Source organism: Meriones unguiculatus, chromosome 10 (genome assembly GCF_030254825.1).
Source record: "Meriones unguiculatus strain TT.TT164.6M chromosome 10, Bangor_MerUng_6.1, whole genome shotgun sequence".
Lineage (NCBI taxonomy): Eukaryota > Metazoa > Chordata > Mammalia > Rodentia > Muridae > Meriones > Meriones unguiculatus.
In genome coordinates this window covers 6,623,637-6,646,641 of record NC_083358.1, presented here as the reverse complement: position 1 = coordinate 6,646,641, position 23,005 = coordinate 6,623,637, and the positions used below count along the sequence as shown (strand labels likewise).

Below are 23,005 nucleotides of genomic sequence, written 5' to 3'. Positions count from 1 at the left end.
TTATGCACCCAGCAGTCCACCACAGGCATTTGGGGGCCATCTGAAGGGGAACCCTGAGTCAGGGACCGGAGTGACTGGAAACCCTGGACACAGGAACTGGCAGCTTCCCAAAGTCTTTAATGGGAAATGAGGAACCTACGGCTTGACTGGTGGTCTTTAAAGAGACCTAAGACAAGGCGTCGGTGTTGAGGTTGAAATCTGGGATTCTGGAAACACCCCAGTGATACTAAGTCCCTGCAGGCGCAGGCTACTTTCCCGGTAGGGACCCTGGCTAGCTGCAGGGGCCATCCTGTACCTCTGCTGAGCTCAGACTGGGCTAGTGGGGGCTGGTGGCCACCAGTCACCACCAGCCCCCACTAGCCCCGACCCTGTGAAGCTGTGAAGCCATACGAACCCCGCCCCCACCCCTCCCCACCTCCTCAACCCACTGCACCACCCGCTGCCATTCCCTGTACGCATCCTGGGAGGGAAGGGGATGTGGGCTTCTGTCTTCGGATTGATGGTCCAGGAAATGCACTTTTCAATTAGTCCCAGGACGCTAAGGTCCAAGAATCAGACAGCGTCTCTTGGTGGGGGTGGATAATAAGCGGGGAGAGAGAGAGAGAGAGAGAGAGAGAGAGAGAGAGAGAGAGAGAGAGAGAGAGAAAGTCCTAATTACCATGGAGTGGCGACCCCAACAAGCAATCGCTTCTGAAGTTGGGGGATACCTGTTGGCCAGGGCGCACAGGCTTTGGGTGGCTTTGCTCCAAGATGCAAACGTGTGGCCCAACTTTCTATTAATTTTTGGTGGGGGCTAAAGGCTATCCGCTAAAGGTGTGTTTTCCGAGGCGAGCGCCTCCCCGGAGACCCCCAGCAGCCCTGAAGGAGGAAGCAGGGAGTGGTGTCACAGGGCTAAACCACCTGTGGTTTGCAGGAGCCTCGTAGTCAAGTCGTGGCCGTCGCGGACCGCTGTGCGGGTGTCCCTGGAGCTGGCGAAGTGGGGACCGCGCGGTCCTCCACTGCCTCCTGCGCCCGCGACTCCTCCCGGCTCCCGACCGCGGCGTGCGCTCTTAGTGCCCGGTTCCTTCCCGTTACGCAGTTCCTGTCCCTTTAAATCCCAGTCCCTGCCAGCGGAGGCTGGGGCGCGCGGGCCGGACCCCGGGCCAGGGGAGGGGCAGGGCGCCCCGGGGTCCCCGCGTGCGCGCGCGCGGCCGCCAGCGCCCCTCTCCAGGCGGCCGCGCGCCTGCCGGGCCCCGGAGCGCACGCCGCCGCCGCAGTGCCGCCGCCCGGCCCGGCCGGAATCGGTGCAGCCGCGCGCGCCGCCGCCCGCGGCCCCCGCCGCCCGGGCCTGAGCCGCGCCCCGCGCCCTCCCGCTCCCGGGGCGCGCGGCGAGGGGCCCTGGCGGCGAGGTGGAGCCGCGGGCACCAGCCGCTCCCCCGCCCTGCGCCGCCCCTCCCCCGCCTCCTCCCGGTCCTGTCTCCAGCGGGAGCGCGAGACGCTGGTCAGGCTCCGGCGCAGCTCGAAAATGAACAACCGCCGCGGGCGGACCTAGACGCCGCCGCCGGTCCGCGCGCGGGGTAGCGGGCGTGCTCCGTCCTCCCCCCCCACCTCCACCCCCCCACCCCCCCCGAAAAGAGCATCGCAACAAAAAGCCAGCCAGCCAACCAAGACTCCGGTTTGTTGATCGCCTTGTTTCTTTTTTTTTTTTTTTTTTTTCACCGCTTGCGGGATTCGCAAACCGCGTTACATGCATGTCCAGTGGGGGTAGGTTTAATTTTGACGATGGAGGGTCCTACTGCGGAGGCTGGGAGGACGGCAAGGCGCACGGCCATGGCGTCTGCACCGGCCCGAAGGGCCAGGGCGAATACACCGGCTCCTGGAGCCACGGCTTTGAGGTCCTGGGCGTCTACACCTGGCCCAGCGGCAACACGTACCAAGGCACCTGGGCGCAGGGCAAGCGCCACGGCATCGGCCTGGAGAGCAAGGGGAAGTGGGTGTACAAGGGCGAGTGGACGCACGGATTTAAGGGGCGCTACGGGGTGCGGGAGTGCACGGGCAACGGGGCCAAATACGAAGGGACCTGGAGCAACGGACTGCAGGATGGCTACGGCACGGAGACCTATTCGGATGGAGGTAGGTGCGGGCAGCGGGGGCGGGGGAGGAATGGGGACCGTCCCTCTCTTTCTCCTGTTTATCTCCCGGGAAGTTGAGCCTCGCCTTCCAGTTGAGCTGTGGGCTCCTGGGGCATCTCCTAGGTTCCCAGGAGGCCTCAGCGGGCCCCTGGCCACAGGTTGCCCCGTGCTTGATGGGGCCAGTGGCCCATTCCAGCCCAAGGGTTGGGGGCTCTCCACTAGCAGGGCCTGGCCCCTGCCGCAGCAGCTGAGCCACGATCTCAGCACATCCTGAGGAGCAGGCCAGAGGATTTACACCTGCCAGAAGGCCAGGCCGGGCTCTCTGCCACTTCTGGGGCCGCCAAGGCAGGAGGGGCCTGGACATAGACCCTTCCCTTCCTTCGGTGTTGCCCGCCTGGCATCCCCGGTGTCAGGCCCTGGTTGGTTTTTTGTTTTCCTGCGGTGCCCAGGGCCTCCCTCCGTCCTAAAGCAACCCAGGCCAATAGAGAGGGAGCGCTGGGAGCGCCAGAGGCGGGGGATGCCGACCAAACCAAACAGCAAGGCAATAAACTTCTAGGTGGTTGGACACAGGCTGTCGAAGCAGGCTGCTGGAGGGAGGGAGGGAGGAGGCCCATCTGTTTAGCGGGAGCCCAGGAATCTGGCCGTTTAGTGGCTGAATCATTTTCACCTTTAGTTTAGGGAATCGCTCTGCGCCTCCGGTGTAAGATGCCACCACAGTCAGGGCAGAGCCGGTGCCGGAAGCCAGGGCAGTGCCAGTGTGATGGTTTCTGTTCAGAAGTCCTGGCTGCCTTGGCAGCCTCCACCTTACCTGGACACCTCAGTGTCCGCTTCGCAGCAGCACTGAGACCTCGGGAATAGTTGGAGGTCCTGGAAGTCAGACCCCAAAGCCCACTCTGCCTGAAAGCCCCCCTCCCCCTCGGGGGTGCTCATCCCAAGAGGCTGTTCTCTTGCCTCCCTCCGGGCCTGGGCGGCTTCGGATTTTTCGGCACGGATGCCTGGGCAGGGAGTGAGACGCAGCAATGACTTGGGCTTCTGGGGGTGGGGGGAGGTGGAGAGCTCCATGGAGCCCGTGTGTGTTCTCCATGCCTGAAGCCAGCTTCTGCCTGAAGCCATCACCTGCTCCCGGCCACATCCAGCAGCGATGAGGGCTGGAAAGTAATTATTATTTTGGCTTATGCAACTGAAAGGCAGGGTTCGTTATTACCCGAAGAGGAGGCGGAGTCTGGGCAGTTAATTATATAATGCTCCTGCCTGTCTGCGCCTTGCCCAGCCCTGGTCCCAGGCGGCCTTTTCTGTACTGTTGTTTTCGTGGATGAAGCTGGAGAGTTTCCCTGACCCTGGAGCATTGAGGCCCTCTTGAGGTCCCAGGCCTGTGTGTGTGTGTGTGTGTGTGTGTGTGTGTGTGTGTATACACGTGTACTCACACACTTACACACACACTCTTGGTTTGGGCCTTGCAGCAGGTGTGGGCGGCCCAGGTGGGTGGTCCAGCAGCCTGGTGCTCCTAGGAGGGAGCCTTCACAGGCAGTTGTCACCCAGGGGTTTGGCTAAACTGTTCTGCAAAACTGCTGTCTAGAGGTTCCTGCTCTGGAACAGCTGTCTTGGTACCCTGGGCTGACTGGACCCATAGGGAGGGGAGAATCCCAGAATCCTCCAGGGTGGGGCCCTGCACGAAGGCCTGCCCACACTCCATTGGCCTAAAGCAGTCTTTCCTTCCACCAGCAAATACTTATTCAGCTCCTCCGATGGCCAGATGCTGTGAGCTCCAGGCACCCAGAAGCAGGCAAAGCAGACATGATCTTCCCAGAGTGTTCACTTAGGAGGAAGGTGGTAATTCTCTATGGGCACTCGGGGACAGGCGCTGGCTCTGCCAGGGACTCGGGGCCTGGTGTGCTGAGACTATGCCCTAAGTGATCCCCGGAGGATCTTGTTCCTTCATTGGGTACTTTCCAAGCCTCTGGCCTCCTCTGGTACTTCCTTGCCCCCAAACTGCCTGGTCCAGTCTACTTTGAAGGGAAGTCAATGGGGCCATAGCTATGTGTGTGCAGAGGCTTGGAGCCTAGCCTTGTGGCAGAGTCCCCTTGTGACTTTGCCCAGCCATGCTCCTTTTGCCCCGAACCCCTTGAGGAAATTACAGTTGTTAACTGTTTCCCTGCAGTGCATGGCAGAGAGGTAGGCATGTTGTAGTCGGCTTCAGGGCCTGTCCTCCTTCTTAGATGTTGACATAACATGGCTGAGATTAAGCTGGCCCTTCTTGCTTTGGACATTCAGGTACAGGCGTCCAGATACATACTTCTGCGGATGACCAGCTCTTCACTACGAAGGGGGTGACCTATGAGAACTCAGACCCTGGGAAAATTGTCCTGTGAATGCTGGCTGGCATGAGGTCAAGTGTGTAGCAGCTGATCAGGGCCTGGGTACCCCTTACATGGTGGACACCAGGTCCTCAGTTTTGGGTGACTGGTTCTCTTGAGTGAGCAGTTCCAGCTTCGGCCTGCCTTTGGCTTTACACAGAGATGGAAATTGGGGGCAGACACTAGCAGTACCCCACAACTTTTGCTCAGGGCCTAAGGCCAACTTGGAGAAGTGGCCGTTGTCATGAGCAGAGAAATGTATTCTACATTCAGCTGCAATTGGTATGGAATCCGTTTCCACTGGGGACACTTCTGCCAAGTCCTCCTTCAGCTTGCTCTCCCCCAGGCACATCAGGCATTGCTCCTGATGTGAGCTCCTCTTGAAGTCTGTATGGAGGCCTGGGGATGTGGTGGGGACTGCAGGAAACCACGCTTTTTGGGCGTTGACCACCTGGCCTTGACCACCTGGCCTTGAATCCTGGCCTCGCCAGGGATCTGCTTCATGACTTTGGGCAAGTGACTTAGCCTCTCTGAGTTTCTGTCCCCTTGTCTTTAAAGGGTTAATACCATGGAGTGGGCGAGGATGAGCCTCTGCCAGGAACGGAGTGGGCATTCTTTTCATCTTTATGGTTCACTCGCAGAGAACATAACTGTTAAGAATTCTCAGAAGAACCAGCAGACAGGCAGGACTGAAGTGGACGTACAGGTGACAGTCAGAGGTGACAGGTGGTACCTACTGTGTCTCTTGCACTCCCCGTGTCACACCTGGGCAGCAGAGGCTTCGAGCCAGGAGCCTTGGGGAGAGCTGGGATTCTCAGTTCCCCTTGCTTTTCTCTGCCTCCTTATAAACTCCCTCTGTGAACTGCCTGCCCCTGTGCCGGGGGCAACACCCCTAGATACAGGGGCAGATGCTGTCGCTCTGTTGAGGCCTGGAGACCTCCCTACTTTCTGAACATAAACAAGGCTTCCTCTGAATGTCTTGGACCAAAAAGTCAACCCCCCCACCCAGATAAACCCTCCCACACTCTGAGAGATGAGTCATCATACGCCCCGGCCTCCCCACTCCCCATACGAGCAGGTCCCGTTCACCGGCCCAGATTCCACAGCCCACACACATCACACACACCCACAGTAAGAACTCAGATCCACCCAGGCGCCTGCGCACACACACGCGCACACACACGCGCACAATACACCTGCCACCCTCGGATCTTCCACCCCGTCCCCCAAAGCAGCCACGTGTATCTCCTGGCTTTGTTTGCTCCTTCATAGGCAAGGGCCGGGAGTCCCTGCCACCCTGAAAATACAGAGTACTAAAGAGAAGCTGGGCAGCTGTGTCCATTTTGGACTAAGCCTCTGGCGTTGCTGTCCCTTGTGAAGAGAAACTGACATCAGACAACACAAATGTGTTTGTCTCTCTATTGACACCAGGCTTTGAACCTAAGGCCTTGCTATGCTAGGTAGACACTCTGCCACTGAGCTGCATCCCCAGTCTTTTTGGATAAGGTCTTTGTAAGTTGTTTAGGCTGGTCTTGAACTGGTGATCCCCCTGCCTCAGTCTCCTGAGTGCTGGGGATTCCAAGTCTGTGCTACCATGCCCAGCTACTTAAAAACTACTTGCCATGCCATGCTTGGCTATGAGAAAAGCTTTGTTAAAAAAAAAAATCTGGGCGCCTGAGTTAAGGGGATACAACCCCATCAACCCATCCACACATAATCCACTGGGAGAAGCTTGGTTTTGAAAGGAGCACACACCCTGCCTCGGAAGAGGAAGGCATTCCTTCCATCTCCCTTCACCAGTGAGGGAGGGGGTTGTTGACAGGTGAAAGGAGAAAGAGAGAGCGAATGACTAGTTCTTTGTTCCAGCTATAGCTGAGAAAGAAGAGTTTGTGAGAAGTGTTCCCTCCCCCACCTCAGCCTCAACTGCTGGCATTAGGGACCAGATGTGAGCTTGAGGGTCATCATTTCCCTCCAGAGTGGCATCTGAGAACATCTGGTGTGGAGTCCTGGGTGTTAATGTCACTGACCTGGGCTAGAGAGACGATTACTCTAGAAAAGATAGTTTCGGGGGTGGAGCACTCCTTCCTCAGCACCCCAGGATTCCCCAGTTCTCAGTGTAAATAGTGGACTGTGCTGACAAATATTCTCTATAAAGCCCCTTCGTGCTGGCCACGGAGGACATGCCACCATACAGGATTCTGGTCTTTTTGTCGTAGTTGTTGTGTTTTGTTTCTTTTGAGACAGGGACTTGCTGAGTACCCCAGTCTGGCCTAATATTCACTCTGTGGCCTAGGCTGGCCTAGGCTTGGAGAGATCCTTGGAGAAAGCCTCCTAAGCGAAGATCCTCTTTTGTTTTAATGCTTAACAAGTTTCCAGTTTGTCGTCATTGTGTATGAATTACGGACGAGTGTGAGTGCATTGGTGCCACACAGCATGTGTGTAGAGGTCAGAGGACAGCCTCCTTCCGCCTTTATGCGGGCTGTGGGGATTGAACTCATGTCATCGGGCTCACACAGAAAGTGCCTTTTTCCACTGAGCCATCTCTCTGGTCCTTGTGTTTTGTTGTTGTTGAGACAGGGTCTCACGTAGCCTGTGTACTTGCAGATGACCCTTTACCGTCTTATCATCTGGCTTTGAACTCCTGATGTTTTGGGATTACAGGCGTGGGTCACTGCCACCTACCTTATATGTTTCTGGGGTCAACCTCAGGGTTCTCACGTGCTTTGCAAGCCCTCTCATAACTGAGCTACATCCCAGCCCTGGGGTCCTTTTTTTTTTTTTAAACGTTTGTTTGTTTGTTTGTTTTGGGTCCCTGTGTGCCAAGCTGCATGTGGAGAAAACAGAGGACTTTGCAGGAACTACTTCTCCCTTTCACCGTGTGGGTCCAACAGAATGAACACAAATCACCTGGCTTGTCAGCAGGCAGGCATGTTTACCCACTGGGCCATCTCCGTCCTAGGTCTCCCTTGAGCTGGATGGCTCCTGGCTGAGGTTTCTTCAGCACCTTGGAGAGCGCTCAGGCTCGAAGGTTGCGCTGGACTCTCTTGGATGTCCAGCAGGTGAGGCCATACCCAGCGGGGGTCAAGAGTAAGCCCCTGGCCCCAAACTCCCCTGTGTGCTGTATGCCATGTGAGTGTGTGTGTCTCCTGTTCTGTCCACTGTTCATGCTCCAAGGAATGTGACCAGTCCAGCTGCTGGACTGTCTCGCCCTGTGCTACACATCTGCTCACCTTCCAGTGTTGTTGAGGTGGATCTGGGTGGGGCTTCAGACAGTCTGGCTGCCCTGCCATCTTAGGTTGTGTGCTGGGCTCATGGAGGGCGGCGGGTGCACAGCCGAGGGCCGATGGAAGAATGGTCTGTCTGTGGTGGCTGACGAGAGAGCATCTTGTACTTTCTCTGTAGATCAGACTTAATGGATTAATCACCTAGACCAGTCCCGTCCACCCCCCTGGCCGCTAGCCACATGCAACCATTTGCATTTGAATCTAATTAAGTGCAATACAATGTAAGGAGTCAGCTCCTTGGTGCAGTCATAGCTCAAGTGCTTTATAGCTCACGGAGCAGTGGCCGCTGTGGTGGACAGCACAGAGAGGGACTGTCACTGTCACTGCAGAAAGGCCTGTAGGACACGGTGGCTTGGAGTGTATCCCCCTGCAGGAAGGAGTGTTACTGGTGGCCATTGCCAGGTGGCCAGGATTAAATATTGCCAGCACGTAGTGGTCACTCAGTGAACTTGAAAATAAAGGTAATATTTAGTTTCCTTCACTGTTGTTCCTGATGTCCATATCCTCTGGGCAGTTGGAATGCCCAGATGGAAACATCTCTGGAAGATGTGTGTCTTCAGTCAGCCTCACCTTGGGCCTCTGTCTACTGTATTACAGTATTATGGTATTTTGTTACCGTCTTGAACAACTGGCATTTGAGACGAGGAAGGCAGTGGCACTTGGCAAACGATTAACAGTGATAATGGTCTAACGGTATGATGTACACACGTCTTGAGATGGTTCTGGATCTCCACTGAGCAAGCCCATTCCTTGCAGAGTGATGGTAAGAGGAGGTGCGTGGCTCTCTCCTTGCCTGCGTGAGAACCACCTCTCTGCTGCTGCCCTCCTCGGCTGGAAGCATCTGGTTGTAAGAGGCTCCCACGGAGGGGGCCTACATGTTCAGGATATGGTTCAACATTGGAGCCCGCCTTGAAATTGGCTGCACTTGTTGGATGGGCCTGGCTGTGTGCAGGGCGAGGCTTGCAGGAACAGAGAGGACTAGATAAAGGAGAGACGGAAAGAAGAAATAGGGTGATGTGACCACCTGGGAAAGCAAGCCATCCAGACACAGATGCAAAAATAAGTAATACAATTTGGGGTCCCCTGCCAGACTTTAGGGATACTGAAGCAACGTCCCACAAATCAGAGTTTCTGTGTATCCTGAGGGAAGAGCAGAGACCTCCCAGGGCAGGGAGGGCCCAGCTGTGTTTGGAAGTCCACCCTTTCTCCCTCCTCCCCCCGCTACACACACCCTCCACTCCCCCACTCATGCCCTAGGTTCCTGCCTTCATGGGAACCCTCTGCCCCTTCCTCTACCTCAGTTTCCCAGACTTGGTGGTAAGGCAGTGACCTCCTCCTGCCCAGCAGGTGCCATCTCCTCCCTGCCCAGCAGTGTCGCAGGTAGTCACCTGAATCCAGGAGGGACTCTAAGGTGCAGACACTGGACTGAGAACCAAGACCGGTGCTTGGCAGCAAAGCGTGGGCCACCTCTTTGAGTCTAGGCCAGCACGTGTGACAGAACCACCCGGAAGGAGTGCCTGAACACAGATCGCCAGCCTTCTTGAATTTCTGGCCTGGGATATCACTCAGAGCTTAGACAGAGCCCAGGTGAGGCCGGTGCTGGCTCAGGGGCTCTGAGAATCACAGCTTGGCCAGGTGCCTCCCAGCTCTGCTGCATACTGCCTTGTGGTTCCTGACCCATGGGACAGGGCCTGTGTGTTCGCCAAGTGACTTGTGTCCTGATTTGCCCATGTCTCTGCTGAGCACAAAGTCTGTCCAGAGCACCCGTGGGACACCGTTACCTGGACTCACCCAAACGGTGAGAGGGGTAGTTGAGCCCTGGGATGCTCCATGAACTCCCCAGATGAGACTGGTGCCCTTTTGGTTCAGATGCTCCAGCTTTCGTCAAGCCTGAGAGCGTGTCCATCCCTAGTGGTGCCAGGATCTTCAGGACTAGAAATCAGACCCTTAGGGAGTGGCATTCCAGGCTGGCATTTGAGAAGAGCTGAAGGCCCCAGGATGGTTGTGGGTGGGAGAACTGTTAAGCTCTGGATCAGTGCTTCGGGGGCCTCGTGTAATACAAGCAAAGGAGATTGGACATTTCCAAGCAAAGTGGCTGTGGTTTAATCTCCGCCACCATCTTCAGGTGGCCTTTTCTGTTGCTATGTTGGCCAATTTTGTTGACTGTAGACTTGATCGAATTAGGAACTGCCTGGGCACTGGCGAGTCCACCATTGAGTGTGTCTGTGAGAGCACTTCCACGGAGGACTAACGGAGGAGAGAGGGCTCCCTGAATGTGGGACCCTTCATCTCATACTGAGTAAAAAGTGGAGATGAAGATGAGCCCTCATCTCTCTCTGCCTGAACTGTGAGCCAGCAGCCTGCCTCTCCTGCCGCCACAGCCACAACCTCCCACTCACAGGTCCGTGGCCACGGCCACGAGTGGGGCGGGGCTAACAGACACATCCAAAACAAGAATGCATAGACAACGTACTACTACTCCCCTCAAAGAGATTAGAAAACTGGGGGCCACAGGGTTGTGTGGCCTGCCGAGGTCACGTGGTTGCTCGATTTGGATAGCAGGACCCAACTGGTCTCCACTCATCTCCACCTTCCCTTGGCTTCCTGAGAGAGGGTCACGTGTCGGCCACCCCTTCCTGTGTAGAGAGCTGAGGAGCTGTGGCTGTGGTGTCAGCTTAGCAGAGGAGGTTGGTCCCTAGTGCCCCTTGACAGAACCGCTCTCCAGCAGAAAACAGGCAGGCCCCTGCAGACGTGCAGTCCTCCATGCTCTCCTGAGTATTCCCAGAACCTCAGAGATTGTGCTTGTCACAAATGCCTGACCAGCTCCGATAGGTCTCACCTTGCACAGTGAGGACAGAAACGGGTAGATGGCCAGAGCCAGGAGGTACCTCCAGGAGAGTAAGTCTGAAAGTAGGGACTGAGGTCATGTTGCCCCCTTTTATTTGCCACCTCCACCGGGCACCCCACACCTTCTCCACAGCGTAGGGGGGCACCCCACACCTTCTCCACAGCGTAGGGGGCTCAGCATCTTTCTCAGACCTGCACCTGGCCCGAGTGGGGATTTAGCAGTGTGGACTTGAGTGTTCTTGACTAGTGTTGCGCCAGCAGCATACCGGAAGCTTCCAGACTCTTCCTGCTTAGCCTCCGGGCAGGGGAAGCAGGACATCCCTCACGCCATTTGCAAACAAGCAGCAGATGCCCCAAGAAGCTGTGGACATGGGGAAGGCTGGGTCAGAGACACAGCCTTGCCTACTTGGGGGAAATCTGGACAGGCTGCTTGCACTGTGTGCAGGCTCAGGCCGTAGCGCCCCTCTCCTACTGCTGTGCTGAGGTGCCAAGGGCTGTCACCCCTCAGGGAGCATCGGTCTCCTGCCTGTTGCCCCTGGGAAGGGGAAGTGGGCGGTTCAGGAGAGGCCGTGGTCAGCTTCCCCAGGAAGGGTTTCCAACACAGAGCCTTGCCAGGGAACTCCAGGTGGCGCTGCCTTGGGGGCAGGCATGCTGGTTTCGATTTTATCAGCTCTAACCAGAGTCACCTGGAAGGAGGGACCCTCAGTCGAGGAATTGCCTCCATCAGGTTGGCCTGTGGGCAAGTCTGTGGGGCATCTTCTTGATTAACGATTGATGTGGGAGGGCCACATTGTGGGTGGTGCCACTCCTGGGCAGGTGTTCCTGAGTGCTGTAAGAAAGCAGGCTGGGTGAGCCCTGTAGAAGGAGCCAGCAAACGGTGTTCCTCGGCCATGGGTTCTGCTTGGGTGCCCGCCCTGGACTCCCTCGGTGACAATGGAGTGTAAGCCAAACGAACCCTGCCCTTCCCCACGTTGCCCTTGGTCAGGGTATTACCACAGTAACAGAACCGAAACCAGAGTAGTCAGTGCCACGGCCCCCCAGGCGTGCTCAGAGGGAGAGGGAGAAAATGGCATTTGATAACATTTTTGGTGATAACTTTGAGATATCATTCACATAAAAATTTCATTCTCTTCCAATACACGCTGTAGTATTTCTAGTGCAGTCACGGTTGGGTTCTCACTATCTAAAACTTTTTTACTTTTTTTTGTCTGTGTGTGTGTGAGAGAGAGAGAGAGAGAAAGGAAGAGAGAGAGCACCTGGGTACATACACAGTGTGTATACATTACAGTCACATCAGCCCCAGGGGTTTCCCGTTAGGGGCCATCCTTGTTCTGCAGGAGTCAGGGTCTCTCACTGGCCTGGACCTCGCTGGCTAGGCTACGTGGCTGGTGAACTCTGGAGATCTGCCTATCTCTGCCACCCTAGTGGGGATAACTAGTGGGTGCCGCTGCTTCTGGCTTCTTGAGTAGATTCCGGGGACTGAACCCTGGCCCTTGTTCTTCCACAGCCAGCACTCTGCCAGCTGAGCAGCAGGGTCTCACTGTAGCCCAGGCTGTCCTGAATCATGGGTCAGCACCATCAGCCTGTCTGGAACACTTTCCAGCTCCAACCATCTCTGCACCCTCCTTCATGCCTGGTGACCATTAGCCTGCTTCCTGTCCCTTGGTTTACCTGATTCGGTCATTTCACACATGTGTTCCTGTGTGACTGGCCCCTTCACTGAGCATGACATTCCTAATCCTCGGGATCCATTCTTCGTTTCTTTTTTTCTGTCTGAGCAGTACTCCATTCTTCATTCCTTTTTTCTGTCTGCATAGTACTCCATTGTTGGGTGAACGTGTGGCTGTTGGGCCTTTGCAGTGGTCCCACCTTCAGCTGCCAGAGATATCCTCTGGGCCATTTTCATTCTCCCAGAGCTCCCTGTACTGGGCCAGGCATACAGTGGGTGCTCAGCAAATGCTCACAGTGATGGACTCAGGGTCATGGCTCAGAGTCTTTGTCAGGGTTTGTGATTCTCATCAGAGGCCATGACACACAACCAGCTGGCTCTGGGGATGGGTGCACAGAGCCCAGGACTGTTTGGCTGGTGGTCACTCTGGAGCCTGTGTTGGTTCCTTGCTTGGTGTTGGTGGAGCAGAGGGCACAGGAGACACGGTGGTTTCTGTGACCTGGAGAAAGCCATCTTGGGAAGCAACATTGGATGGAGAAGCTGGGTGGTGGGAGCAGGGCTGGTGGGAGGGGCGTCCTACTCTGCAGAAGGACCCTTGCCACCTCAGGGAGGGGTTTGTTACCCACTTGCCAGGAGAACCACAGCAGTCTGGGCTTCTGCGTGGCCAGCTCTGTTCAGGACCTGAAGGACTGCACCATGGTGGCAACCATGGGCTTAACTATGTCTTTCTGAGAACGTGTGACAGAAAAGCAACAGGCAGGGCTTTATTGGACTAGAGTTGGCTTCAGCAACACCAACACGACCATGAGGTAGCTTGCAGCCTCAGGTCCTATTAACCAAAAGTGCAAAGAGAGGAGATGTGTGAGCTCCGGGGAGTTAGCAGCGAGTCAGGGGACAGGAGCTAGGAGGGAGGGGAGGAAGATAGAGGTAGAAGCAGGTTCTCAGGAGTCAGGTGACCCAGTCCTCCTGTCACGACCCCATTTTGAATTCCTCACTCCACTCTATATTTTCTGGTGTGTCTATGCCTGAGAGCCTAGAAGTATCTCGGCCTGCTGTGGAGCAAGACAGAGGTTTGGAGATGAAGCTGTGGACCACAGCGTCATGGGATGTCTGTACAGCCTAGGACCCCTAGAGCTATAAGCTGGGTGCTTTATGACTTCAGGACTTTGCCTACCAGCCTCAGGCTCCAGGCCCTGGAAGAGCTCATCAGGACTGTTAGTGACTGTTAGTGCTCAGTGGGTCCCCACCCCTGTACCAGGGAATTTAGCCAACTCTCCATAGGGCTATCTCCTACCCTCGCCCTAGAAGGTGCTGGCCTAAATCTCTAGATAGTTTCATCTGCTGGATCCTGGGTGTGGCTGGTGCTCTGGGGAGATGGTTACCCTGAGATTGGATGAGGTAGGGCACCTGAGGTAGCTTCTCAGGGCCAGGCCTTGGATGGGTTCTTGGCATCTTGCAGACGCTGGTGTGCTTGGGCCTGTAGAGCAGCTCCATGTGCCACCCTTGGGTGGCTCTGTTGACCTGCCCCAGGCCTTCCTCCTCCCTATCTGTCTCTGACAGATGACTAACCCTCCCACAGCCACCAAGGTCCCTCTACAGAAAACCCCAAAACTCCCCTGGCCCCTGCCTTGCAGACACCCGACGGGTGAAGATTTGGGCTTGTTCCTGGAGTGAGGGTGTGCTGTCGGAGCCACTGAAGGACTTAGGCTTTGGGGGGGGCAGGTGTTGGGGGAGGCCCTAAGCCAGTGGGGTTTACTTTGGGCTGGTGCTGTCTGAAAAAAGAGGCAGCACTCTAGAGAGGACTGTGGGGAACGGGGCTGTGATTGGTTGGGAAGCATCCGTTTTGTTTTTGCTGGAGAGGGATGGTTGGTGTTTGTGGGTGGCACAGTGACCTGCTTTTTGCTCACTCTCCTGATCTTGGGGTGACCTTGTCTGCAGTTGATACTCTAGAAGGTGGTTCACATCCAGAAAGACACTGATGGGGGTCAAGGCAGGAGAGGGTAGTCAAGGTGCTTGCATGGCCACTTGATCTCCTGCTGATAGGCTTAGGGCCACCTCAGGCCTGCACTCTGCCCCCTCCAATCTCCTTCTTGCTCCTTCTTCAGCCCCTTTCTGGTATCCTCAGTGTTTCTGTGCCCCAATTTCATAACTGAGGGAAGTTTCCAGAAAGTTCACCTATTTCCTTCTCTCCTCCTGGCTTGAGTCTGAGCTCAGCTGCCCAGTGGCGCTGTCAAGCCTCCTCCATGCCTCTCAGGCAGTAGCCAGAGAGAACCTCTGCCTGGGGATCTCTGGGGGGACCCAAGAAGTTTGGCTTGGGCTGCCGGAGAGCCAGGCTTTCTTCTGACTTCCCTCATGAGAGCTGCCCTGTTCCTCAGCTTCTCCACATGAGTGTCCCTTTTGACTGGTGTCCGTGAGGACTGCAGGGGCAGCTGTAGGCACAGCGTCTGTTGTCCTTGGCCCTGGGCCGCCTTGGCTGACCACTGCGGGTCAAGTGTCCGGTCGGGTGGGTGTAAGGCTGATCCCCAACTTCACAGCCAGGTCAGGCCACCTGGCCAGTGCTGTGCAGGGTTGTTTGTGCTCACTGGGACTGGATTTGCTGTTTTCACGGGGGACAGTCACAGGCTGTGGGCCCCAGAACAGGGATTTCGTAGTTATGAATATGACAATAGGAGGTCCCTGTTCATTCCCACTTCTAGAGTAGATGGGGGATTTTAATGGACAGCAGAAGGGGCAGGACCCTTCCACTCTATGGTCAGGGCAAAAGAAGGCTATCACTGCCTCCTCAAACTGGTGAAGCCCACCCAAGGCCCAGCATCCCTCTGACTGATAGCTTAAAAGCAAAACAAACAGACCAGCCTTGGAGAGATGACTCAGTGGTTCTTGCAGAGGATCCAGGTTCAGTTCCCAGCACCTACATGGTAGCCCGTGACCACTTGTAACTCCAGTGTCAGAGGACCTGACACCCTTTTCTGGCTTGCATGGGCACCAGGTACACACGTGGTACACAGACATCCATGCAGGCAAAGCACCTGTATGCATAAAATAAATTAATCTGAAAAAATCCTCGGTTTTATTGACATAAAATTTACATGGTGCACAGTTCACTCATTTGAAGTGTTAAGCGTGACAGTTTCTAGAAGATTCCAGGAGCCATAATCCATCAGCACAGGCAGTCGTCTGCTGGTTTCACCATCTCGGCGAGACCTTGCACCTAAGCTCACATCTCTGCTCTTCAGTCTGTCTTGCGGATCTGCCCAAGCTGGAGTGGCTTTGAGCAGCTGGTTTCTCTCACTGACCTTCATGTGTCCAAGGTTCACCCACACGGTAGCTTGTGTCGGTGTTGTTTCTTTCCACAGCTGGTAATATTCCATTACCAAGATGGACCGCACTGGCTTTGTCCTTCCGGAGTGGACATTTGGGTTGTTTCCGTCTTTGGGCTATCGTGGACATCGTTGCTGTGAGCATCGTGTGCGCTGTGCTTTCTCTTCTCATGGGTTAGGTCTCCAAGCGTGGCGGCTTGCTTCCTGTGATGAACAGCCGAGATTAACCAAGTATATAGCGAGCAGGCTTGGAGGTCCCAGTCCATGGTGAGAATATCATTCGCCTCGTAGGGGACACACGAGAGGAAGAGGCAACCGGCCCCGTTATAGTCTTCAAGGACACACCGCCAATGCCTTAAAGACTCCTGCCCCCTCCCTTTAGCTCCCTTTGAGGCATCTGGCCTTTAACCCCTGACCCCAGGGTGACGTTCCAATCCAGACCGTGGCTCATCCCAGGCTCACCTGAGGTTGGGCTTCTCCAATCACATCTCACTCAGGGAGTTCCAGAAGCCGAGCCCTCATCAGGACCACCTACATTTAGAAGTTTTAAGGGGATGGGAAGGCTGGGGTTACCAAGAACGTGGTGCTGGATAAGGAAACCCTTGGTGAGCGTGCAGCTCCCTCCTCCCGGCACAGGCCTCTTCCTGTCATCCCTCCGTGCCCCGCAGCCCAGCCTTTGGGTCATGCCAGCTTCCCACGGAGAGTCCCTGAACCCTGGGTGCTGAGTATCACAGACCGCCATGTGCACAGTGGGCAGAGCCAAGGTCACTGAGGGTCATGCCTCCATCCCTGAGGTTATGAGCTGCCAGAAACCCACTTTGCATCAGAGAGCCGGAAGCTTGAGAAGAGTGATAAGGATACAGGGGCATGTGCAGTCTCTGGGGCCTCTACACGGGGCACACGAATGCCCTGGGGATTTCCGTAGGGACACGCAGGCCTGGGGATTTCACGAGGGGCACATAGAAGCACCCTGGGGACCTTCGTGGCTATATTACAGAGACCCTGGAGACCTCCATGGGGACACAGAGTGACCCTGGGGACCACCATAGGGATACACAGAGACCCTGGGACCTCCTCGGGAACACACTGTACTTCTCTAAACCTGGAACTGCTGGGAGAGTCATGTTAGTTATCCTGCCAGGACAAGGAAGAGCACTTCAGTGCAGACAGTGGTGAGCCAAGAGAAAAGTGTTACCATCAAGCCCACATGCTGGGGACCACTACGGTGTAGCCTGTCATTCACATGGCTAACCACATCTCAGTCTCGTTCTCCCCCAGGCTGAGGTGGATCACACGGGTGGATCCTCAAGCTCATTGTCCGGTGCTGTTAATGGAAGCTCTCGTTCAGGCAGCATGGGGGTGAGGATGGGTTGTGTTCGTAGCCCCACTGGCCTCTGGTCTTGCCTGTGACCCCTTCTGACCATGCTTGTGTTATGCAAACACAATGCACGTGTCCTGTGCACTGTCTACCTTCTGGTCACCATCCTGCTTCCTCCCCCTGTTGTCTGACTCTCGCCTGGTGGCTCTTTTCTCTGGTCAGTCTTCTGGCCTCCTTCCGTCCCTACTCCCTTCTGAGATCACATGCCCTCACGGTTTTATGAAGCCTGTAAGTAGTAGAGCCGGGACGGTGCTGTGAGTTCAGGCAAGATGTGCCACATTGCGCAGCTGGATGCCACATTCCTTCAGAGGCTGACTCTGACTGTCTAGGGTAGTTGGCGTCAAATCTTCAACATTCTACCCCAGAAGACAGAGAGCTTCAGACTCTTGCTCCCCTGCCCTGCCCTTTTCTCTCCTCCCCTCCCCTTCCCTGGCCATCCCAGCATTATAGCACAGTGTAAAAGCTGAATCCATGCTCAGTGTTTTTCATCCTTGCAACTGCAAGCTGGATTAGTGCTGAGCCAAGCAATGTTCCTTTTCCATGTTCCTTTTCCATGCACAGTTCATTTTCCATGCACAGTTTGAGCTGGCAGTTGACTCTTTTTTAATTGCATTGTTTTATTTAAATCATTGGTCAGTTCCCCCCCCCCCCCCCAGATGCTCAATAAGAAAGTCTCTCCTCTAACCACACAAGTTCAAGTCTGTTTACAGGTTGAGGTCTCTTCCCAGAGCCCTCACCCTGGAGCATCTCTCCCTAGTTCCTGTTTGATCATCATGTCTTCCTCATTCTTAGGTTCCCCCCTCATTTTGGTAGACAATATCCTGCAGCAGCTTTCTGAGAGAGGATGCCTAGAGGATCACATTTCTGTGGCTTCATCATTTGCTTGATGTATTGATGTTTAATGCAGATGGAAAATAATTTTTATTCAGAATTTGTGCCACGTGGGGGTTACAGTTTCACACCAGGGAAGCCTTGCTGCTCTAAGGTCCTATGTCATTCTATCTGTTGAACAATGTATCTTTTATTTTGTTTTGGTTTTTCAAGACAGGATTGGCTGTCCTAGAACTCCTTATGTAGCCCAGGCTAGCCTTGAACTCAGAGCTCCACCTGTCTCTGCCTCCCGAGTACTGGGATTAAAGGTGTGCATGCTGACAACACCTGGCCAGGCAGAGTGTATCCTGCATGCTCTGCTTTTGTGTCCTTCTAGAAGCTTCCTACTGCCACGTCCTCCCCTTCATCATTGGTGTGATGTAGGCCCTCAGTCAGAGCACCTAGACCCTTCATGTTCTGGGAGACCGTCATCTCTGTATTTGGTCTTCTCCTTTTGTGCTTTTTTGGGCTTCACCCCAGGGCTTTGGTTCCTTTGAGACCTTAGGTTCCTGCCTCGTTGTCTTGCCCACTTCTTTCCCAGCTTAATCATCTCCTTAAAGAGTGCGTATCCACACAGTTCCTGGGTAAACATGCTCCAGTCCATACCTAACTCTGTTAGCCGTAGCTCTCCAGAGTTGAGCGAGGCTTTTGAATGTCACTTTGTGGCTGGTGATGGCCCGAGGATGGCCTTTTCTGAGGATAACTTTCCAAAGGCCTTGAGAAAAACCTTCCTTGTGACTGAGGAGTTTAGGTCTAGGGACATGTTTTAAGGACAAGGTTTGATCTTACGCATGAATATCAGTTATTATAAATAGGCTGAGAGTTTAACTTGGTGTGTAGCATGTGTAAGGCCCTGGATCCAGTCCTTGGCACCAAAATAAATAAATAAATATGGAGTGAGTAAAGCAAAACAATGAGGTAGGACCCATAGGTCAGACCCAGCAGTAACTTCCATGACAGGAGACACCCATGTCGCAGACTGTTATAAAGCCTTTATTAATAGTGGGGAAGAGGCCCGCTGGCAAGGAAAGAAGGTTCTAGGACATGCTGTGACTAGGTGTGCTATGGCAGGCGCAAAGTTTCTCTAGCTCCCTGTTCTGTGTTTGTCCCTAAGACACTGGGATGCGCTTCTGTGATGACAGGACTCACCCGTCTGGAATCCTGATTCCATGGTCAGAGCCAGGGCCTCCGAGAGTTGTGTTTCTCTTCTCGAATACAAGCTCAGCAGGTGATTTTCATTGTCAGGGACAACAGTGCTGTGTCCATTGTGGTCACTTGAGAGGCCAGGCTGGCACGGTCCCTGCTGTGACAGTGCCCCGGTGTCTTCTTTACTCTGGGTGACATGGGCACAGCCTTTTCCCCCGGAACAGTTGGGAAAATCACGTCTTGGCGGAAGCCCACAGACACAGCTTGAGCCCTCGGTGCCATGCACGCGGTTGCCAAGACAGCTGCCATCCCCCTCCTCCCAGTCTCCTAGAGCACCCTGCTGTGGGCAGAGGGCTGCTGGGCAGCAGGCTACCTGTCCTTCATGGATGAGGATGGCTACAGATCAGGTTGGAGGCCCTTGCAGGGTGACTGCAGGAGGGATGTTCACAGAAGCCTGTCCTCAGGCTCCTACGCTCCTGAGGAGGGTGCGTGCCTGGCCCTCAGACCGGCGGATTCCAGCCTTTGGGACAGCGGATTGAAGTGCTGCTGCAGCTTTGCTCCCATCCCAACCCAGCCTCGAGGCTACCTAATGAGCAGTGTGGGAATACAGATGTCTGTCCTTGCCTCCAGGTGGGGCGGATTCCATGGTGCTCTCTGTAGGACCCTCTGCACCCTGTCTCTTCTCCCTGACCCCACCCTGCGTGTGACTGCCATGGTTAGCTACGCCTCAGACTCTGCTCTGGAGAGGCCAATCTTGCTATATTGCTGGCCATCTTTTTTCTTCCCTTCCCTTTCTCCTTCTATTTTGTTATTTTGTTTGTTTTGTGATACTGTCTCACTTTGTAGTCAAGCCGGCCTCAACTTTGTCGTCATCCTCCTGCCTCAGCCTCCCAGCTCCTGGGATTGCAGGCATGAGACATCGTGGCTTTTTCTTTCTGTGTAATACTGGGGATGGATCCCAGATCCTCTCATGTTGAGTGTGTGTTCTGTCACCAAGGAAGCCACAGCTCTAGGCAGGTTTTCCAAAGCTCTGAGCAGATGAGCACTTTATGCATGTCTGTCCTGAGCCAAGAGCCACATTTCAGTAGAGAGTTACATGCCTGGAGTATGGACTTGGTGCTTGGGTAGCCAGGAAGGTTCTTTCTGGGCCATTTAGGGACCTGCTACTATCCTGGATCCATGCAGTTGTGTGGATGGTTGGTCCAAATGCCTGGTGTGTGTTGCTATTGGCTGGAGAGAGACATGAGCTAGATTGACCCGGAGGAGTTGAGTGGGAGAAGTTTGGTGAAGGAGATGCTCTGTGAACTCAGCCTCAGAGACTAACAAGCCTGGTGAGGCCGGGACCACTGACTGTTGGGGCTGTAAGGGAAAGACAGCTAGGAGTAATGATGGTGCGTGGACCCTAGGTGGCGCTGCCTGGCCCATGCCTGACAGTGGTGTGCAATTATCTCTGAGGTCTATAAATGAGGAAGGGGGCTGGGTGATAGAGAGTAGGGAGTGGGGTTGGGGTGGAGAGGAGTAAGGGGTAAGGGAGGCAGCTGCTATGGACTCCCAGTCATTTCACATCTGAAAAAGAAAAAAAAAAAGATCCTGCCTCTCCTGTCTCACAGGAGAGACCCAAAGTTGTGCTAAAATCTTTTGGTTTGACTCCTGGTGCTTCAAAGTGATACCAGTGTCTGCCTCAGGGCATCTGCTGGAGTGGGCTGGGCGATCCCTTCCCAGCGTGGTGAGCCCTTCTGCTGGGTCCAGGTTAGGTCTACCCTGTAAGGACAGCTGGTCTGTCTGCAGATAGGGAAGCTGCAGGGGTCACCGAGTAAGATGAGAGCTAAGGTGTGGGAGGGTGGGTGAGGCGCAGCTGAGTGCCCCCTCGTTGTTTTTAGGGCCTTTATAACACCTTGGGGGAGATGGCTCAGTCAGTACCATGCTTGTCACTAGTGTGAGGACCCCAGTTCAAGCCCAGCACCCAGGTGTGTGGTGCGTGCCTGTGATCACAGCACCGAGGGTGGAGACAGAAGGGTCCTTGATGCTTGCTGGCCAACCAGTGTGCCTAAACTGGTGAGCTCCAGGTTCCGTGGGAGACCCTTCTCAAAAGATAAGGTAGAGCATCCATAGAGACAGCTCAGTGGTTAAAGGTATGCTGCTTTCCCAACAGACGCAAGTTCAGTTCCCGTTACCCATGTTAGGTGCTTCACGACCTCCTGTAACCCCAGTTCCAGGGGAGCTGATGTCCTCTTCTGGCCTCTGAAGGCATTGCAAGCCTGTGGACAGTGCAATGTCCGGGGGAGAAGGCTGTTTCTGTGCTCCCGATTCTACTGTGTGTTTGTGACCTGCTAATTTTAATGTCCCTTTCCCGTGCACCTGAAGCTCTTCTGGGGCGTCTCCACTGTGTGGGCTGATAAACTTCCTGGGATATCTCCCATAGCAACAGTGGGTACCGCGTTTCCCCAGAGGTGAGCCTGTGCCCTTAACAGCCTCACAGCCCTCAGCATCCTGTGGGGGCAATGCTTCCTGACCTCTGTGACCTCCCTCTGAAGGCTCCCCAGGGTCACTCTGGACTCCACCTCTCTGTATCAAACCCCACCCCAGCCATAGGTGACAAGACAGGAATGCCTTTAAATATGACCATCAGTAAGGTCAATTTACGGCCTCGCTATGGCCCCTCTGCCTCTGGGCCCAGGTAAACCCACCCGGGTTTCATTCTCACAGAGAGGTTCCTAGAGGGGCAGGTGGATGTGGGTCCTCCACAGGCCTGTCACTCACATCCTGCCCCAGGAGCTCACCCCTCTCTCCTTTGTCTCCCCAGGGACGTACCAGGGCCAATGGGTTGGTGGCATGCGCCAGGGCTACGGTGTGCGCCAGAGCGTCCCCTATGGCATGGCCGCGGTCATCCGCTCGCCCCTGAGGACGTCCATCAACTCCCTGCGTAGCGAGCACACCAACGGCGCGGCGCTGCACCCAGACGCCTCCCCGGCAGTGGCCGGCAGCCCGGCCGTGGCCCGCGGCGGCTTCGTGCTGGTGGCCCACAGTGACTCCGAGATCCTGAAGAGCAAGAAGAAGGGACTGTTCCGGCGCTCGCTGCTGAGCGGCCTGAAGCTGCGCAAGTCCGAGTCGAAGAGCAGCCTGGCCAGCCAGCGCAGCAAGCAGAGCTCCTTCCGCAGCGAGGCGGGCATGAGCACGGTGAGCTCCACGGCCAGCGACATCCACTCCACCATCAGCCTGGGTGAGGCCGAGGCCGAGCTGGCCGTCATCGAGGACGACATCGACGCCACCACCACCGAGACCTACGTGGGCGAGTGGAAGAACGACAAGCGCTCGGGCTTTGGCGTGAGCCAGCGCTCCGACGGGCTCAAGTACGAGGGCGAGTGGGTCGGCAACCGGCGGCACGGCTACGGGTGCATGACCTTCCCCGACGGCACCAAGGAGGAGGGGAAATACAAGCAGAACGTGCTCGTGAGCGGCAAGCGGAAGAACCTCATCCCCCTGCGCGCCAGCAAGATCCGGGAGAAGGTGGACCGGGCCGTGGAGGCGGCCGAGGGGGCGGCCACCATCGCCAAGCAGAAGGCCGAGATCGCTGCATCCAGGTAGGGTTGGGCAGGGTGTCCCGCAGGATCTGTCTTTGATCACCAGCCGGTGTTCGTGACCCGCTCTGCCCTTCCGTGCTGTGCCCGGTGTGAGGCCTGCACAGAGTTGCGCTATCTTTCTTCCCCCACGGGTTCTTGGTGTTCCTTGGAGAACCCCAGAAGGTGGCCATGCGCAGGGGTGGGACAAGGAAATGGTCTCTTGGGGTTGGGGACCCACGGCCAATCAGGGCAGGAGGGAGTCGGGAGGCTACACACAGGGAGCCCTGCGTGTCTCTGTTTCTGCGTGTCTAAGAGTGTTTCATTCCTGTACACCATTGATAGCTAGAGAAGGCTGTGGTTGGGTTGGCTTGTATGGGACACCTGCTGGCTGGTGCCCTCTGCTTTGGGGGCACAGGAAGAGGCTGGAAGCTTCCTCAGTAGCCTGGATCTGTGCCTGAAGCCCACT

At 55.5% G+C, this 23,005-nt stretch overlaps 1 protein-coding gene across 1 annotated transcript in view; it reads left to right on the top strand.

Moving 5' to 3' along the window:
- Window positions 1-1,695: 1,695 nt before the first annotated feature.
- Jph3 (junctophilin 3) overlaps window positions 1,696-23,005 on the top strand; it is a 56,156-nt gene continuing 34,846 nt past the window's right edge. The window contains exons 1-2 of the mRNA XM_021631151.2: window positions 1,696-2,112; window positions 21,783-22,560. Coding sequence (XP_021486826.1) covers window positions 1,731-2,112; window positions 21,783-22,560 — 1,160 coding nt within the window. The 5' untranslated portion in view covers window positions 1,696-1,730. The remainder of the gene's footprint in view (window positions 2,113-21,782; window positions 22,561-23,005) is intronic.